Genomic DNA, 3,355 nt, shown 5'->3' with positions numbered 1-3,355 from the left:
CTACTATCATCCGCAAGAATATTAACAATATAACCACACATGAAATGTTAAATGAATTTAAATTGCTAAGTCATTTTATTTCAAGATGACAACCTCAGAAGAGTTATAGCATTATTCAATGATCAGAGTGATTATTGATCATTTCTACCAGTAAGTGCCAATGTGATTTTCTCCATTGTGTAGTTACCAGTTAGCACTCAGGCAGGTTCAAGGGATTCTTTTTCTTGCCAGGTTTAATTTTTTCTGCTCCTCAACTGTAACTAATCGTGAAACGCCTCCAACAATGATTGCAAGTACTACAAGTAGTGAACGAGTGAACATTAGAACTAGTGCATGGTTTACACTAACAACGATTTTGCTGCGGACACCTAGTTCTTTGCCGGGTGGTGGGCCACTGTCGATACTCCCACCCGATCCTCCTTTATTACACAGCGGGGGGCTCCATCCTTTCTCACAGTGACAATGTTTGTTGTTGTTGCACACCCCTCTGAAACTGCACGTCTTCACATCACAGTCAAAACCCATATCTTGATAAAAAGTACAATTCTGATTAAAACAGTACTTTCCTGGCCCACACGTGGCCCCATCCACTACAAGTCCGAATTCTGGCACTTCTGCCCCAAAATGTGCATCAAATCCAAAGCATTTTTCTTGTCGCACAGCGTCTACTATTATATGACGAAATGTAGTGTGCTCGCCCCCTCCAGGAACTTCTTGGACATGTCTACAGTGCAACATTCCACAAAAGACATCCTTTGCTTCACATCGATAAGGTCTTCCTTTTCCTCGGATAGTCCTCACCCCACAGTTGCCAAATCGGTCACCCATTATATTCAATTGATTATAGCATGCTGGTGAACCATCTTTTACCTGGTAGCCAAAAAGGGCTTGACACTGCGCGTCACGGTCGGTACAGTTTCCTCTCACACAAACGGCTAATGCTGAACATGGGGTTCCATCCTGGATATAAGAGTCACTTGGACAGACAGGCGTTTGTCCGTTACAGTATTCTGGTAGATCACAAATGCCGAGCGTGTCTCTGCAAATCCATCCCGGTGGGGCATATTTACAGTCCACACAGCAACCTCCTTCACTGCATTTATAGCCAGTGGAGAGGGAACAGTTGGTCTCACAACATTTATCCTCAGCACAATCTTTTAAGGGGCCACAGTCACATTCTTCCCTCTCATCTATGATCTTGTCACCACAACGAGGAGCGACATAAGGAAAATTACTGTATGGTTGATTAAACACACTTAAACAAACATCCGCCGATCCATGAGTCCGAGCAAGCAGTCGCTCATAAGAACAATTGCTCAGCATATCATTAACACTAGGCGTAGGAGCCATGACACAGAAGGTTCTTCGGAAACATTTACAATCAGGTCCGTCATGATTAATACCTAAATTATGACCTAATGCATGTGCAGAAAGAGTAGCAGCTAAAAATACATGAAAATTTGCTACATATAGATACATTGCACCCCAGTTGGGGTTGCATACTCCATCGAAAAAGGCATAATATAGTGATCCACCGACCTTATGTCCTGTGAGAAGCAGTGAAGTGTCATGATAAATGTGATAAAAAACGCTGTGCACTTTCCACAACCCAAAATTTTCTGTAAGCTTGTAAACATTTTTGTTTGATAAATCCATCGAATCCCAATGCTCCCAGATGCACAAAACACGTATGATGACATCTAGATGACTATGCTGGTAAATGGTATGTACTATGCTGTTTAACATCACGATACGCTCTATGACTTCTGTCGTATTAGGCCTCATCTTATATAATGAATGAGAAACTGTATAGTGAAGTTTTAAATATTTCCGGTGTGGCCACCACAAATACACAGGGGCTGCTCTAGGGGTCTCAGCAAGTCCTGCCTCTCCATAGGCTTGACTGGTGTCTTCCCCTTCAATCTTACACCTTTCAACCTCTGCTGATCTTGCTTCTGACACAAGCAGAGAAACCACATGCTCAAATTTGGAAGAAGCCTCCAGTGGTTTGATTTCGTAAGTGAAGTCATCCACCTGTAGCATGCCACGCAGACCCCCATAGCAAGTGTCCAGTGTGCCCCTGGACCCAGGAACCCCTTCCAGGTAGCTGTAGTAGTAACAGTCTCGAGGGACAAAGGGGTAGTCCTCCTGCAGGGCGCCTTGGTCGTTGTCGGTGATGACAGGAAAACGTCTGGGCAGCAAGCTCTTCTTTTCCTTCATGTGAACCACATGTCTGCGGCCCCTGAGGGGAATCTTGTAGGAGAGTTGGTTTTGCAGCCCAGCTCCAACCACCCTGTGGGACACCTTCCTGGGGATCACAACTTCCGAGGAAGTGAAGCGCCATCCTGGTAGGGCATGGGAGCAGCACACCTGGGACAGCAGTAGCCAGAGCAGAGGCAGCCAGAGGTCACCAGTCAAGTGGGCCCGGGCCCAGGCAGGCCCCATGAGTGAGGGAGCCTATGACCAAGGAAACTGCAGTCAGGTGGGAGGCAGGCAAGACCAACTCTGAAACAGCAGCTTTGCCAGCAGTGTAGTCAGGAGGAGAGCAGAGAGGTGGAGGAAGGAGGGGGAGCTATTACATAACAATGGTGTGCTCATTAGGGGAGGCTGTGCTCAGTGAGGTGGGCATCCTGGGCTGAAAGGTCCCCTGGTCTCCTGGAGAAATCACAGGGGAAGAAGAAGTGGGGTTGGTGCAGTTTGAAGACACCTTGTGGCTTCTTTTTCCTCAAGCTTAGAGGAGATAAGGCATCCACATGGAATTAAAACAAAGAATGGAGGGGAAAGTGGAAGCTTCTTCTTACAAGAATTTTGAGGAGAGAAGTCGCTTCTCTCATACTTTGTAGAAACTGAATGCAGTGAGGGGTGATTCATGGAAAGAAAGAGTGAATAGATGTCATGAGTAGAAAAATTAAGGTGTATGATAATAGTTTCTTGTAAAGGGAAACTTATCCCTACCCTATGTCCTGGTGATTCCAGTCCCAGGAAATATCCCACTAAAACTTGTACATGAATGTTCAGAGCAGCTTTGTCCATGAATGTATCCCACAGGCTGGAAACAAACAACCAGTGCTTAATAATCCAATGGATAAACAAAGTGGTGTATTCATCCAGTGGAGTAATCCTCAGTACATCAGAACAGACTTCTCATACGTTAAGAACATGGATAGAACTCACAGATATAATGACAGAAAGAAATCGGACCAAAGGAACTTGATATATGACTTAACTTTTATGAAGTTCTAAAATAGTCCAAAATAAGCTATGGCAATAGAATTTATATCAGTAGCTTCCTGATGTGAAAATGGAGGAATGGAATGAACTTCCTGGTGTGATGGGAAACTTACGTATCTTGATT

At 44.7% G+C, this 3,355-nt stretch overlaps 1 protein-coding gene across 1 annotated transcript; it reads right to left on the bottom strand.

Annotated features, from left to right (window-relative positions):
- Nucleotides 1-207: 207 nt before the first annotated feature.
- LOC141570757 (disintegrin and metalloproteinase domain-containing protein 20-like) lies at nucleotides 208-2,445 on the bottom strand. The gene is made up of 2 exons (XM_074329173.1): nucleotides 1,853-2,445; nucleotides 208-1,363 (listed from the first exon to the last, which is right to left on the bottom strand). Exons 1-2 carry the CDS (start codon nucleotides 2,443-2,445, stop codon nucleotides 208-210), a joined length of 1,749 nt encoding a protein of 582 aa, XP_074185274.1.
- Between the last annotated feature and the right edge of the window lie 910 nt (nucleotides 2,446-3,355).

Source organism: Rhinolophus sinicus, linkage group LG03, assembly GCF_036562045.2.
Source record: "Rhinolophus sinicus isolate RSC01 linkage group LG03, ASM3656204v1, whole genome shotgun sequence".
NCBI lineage: Eukaryota > Metazoa > Chordata > Mammalia > Chiroptera > Rhinolophidae > Rhinolophus > Rhinolophus sinicus.
Note: the sequence above shows the minus strand (reverse complement) of the source record. Positions and strands in the feature narration are given on the sequence as shown.

Coding starts and splice junctions, on each gene's coding strand:
- LOC141570757 (XM_074329173.1), bottom strand. CDS start 2,445: ATGGGGCCTGCCTGGGCCCGGGCCCACTTGACTGGTGACCTCTGGCTG. Junction 1,364..1,852: donor ACCCCTAGAGCAGCCCCTGT/GTATTTGTGGTG, acceptor ATGTTTCCGAAG/AACCTTCTGTGTCATGGCTC.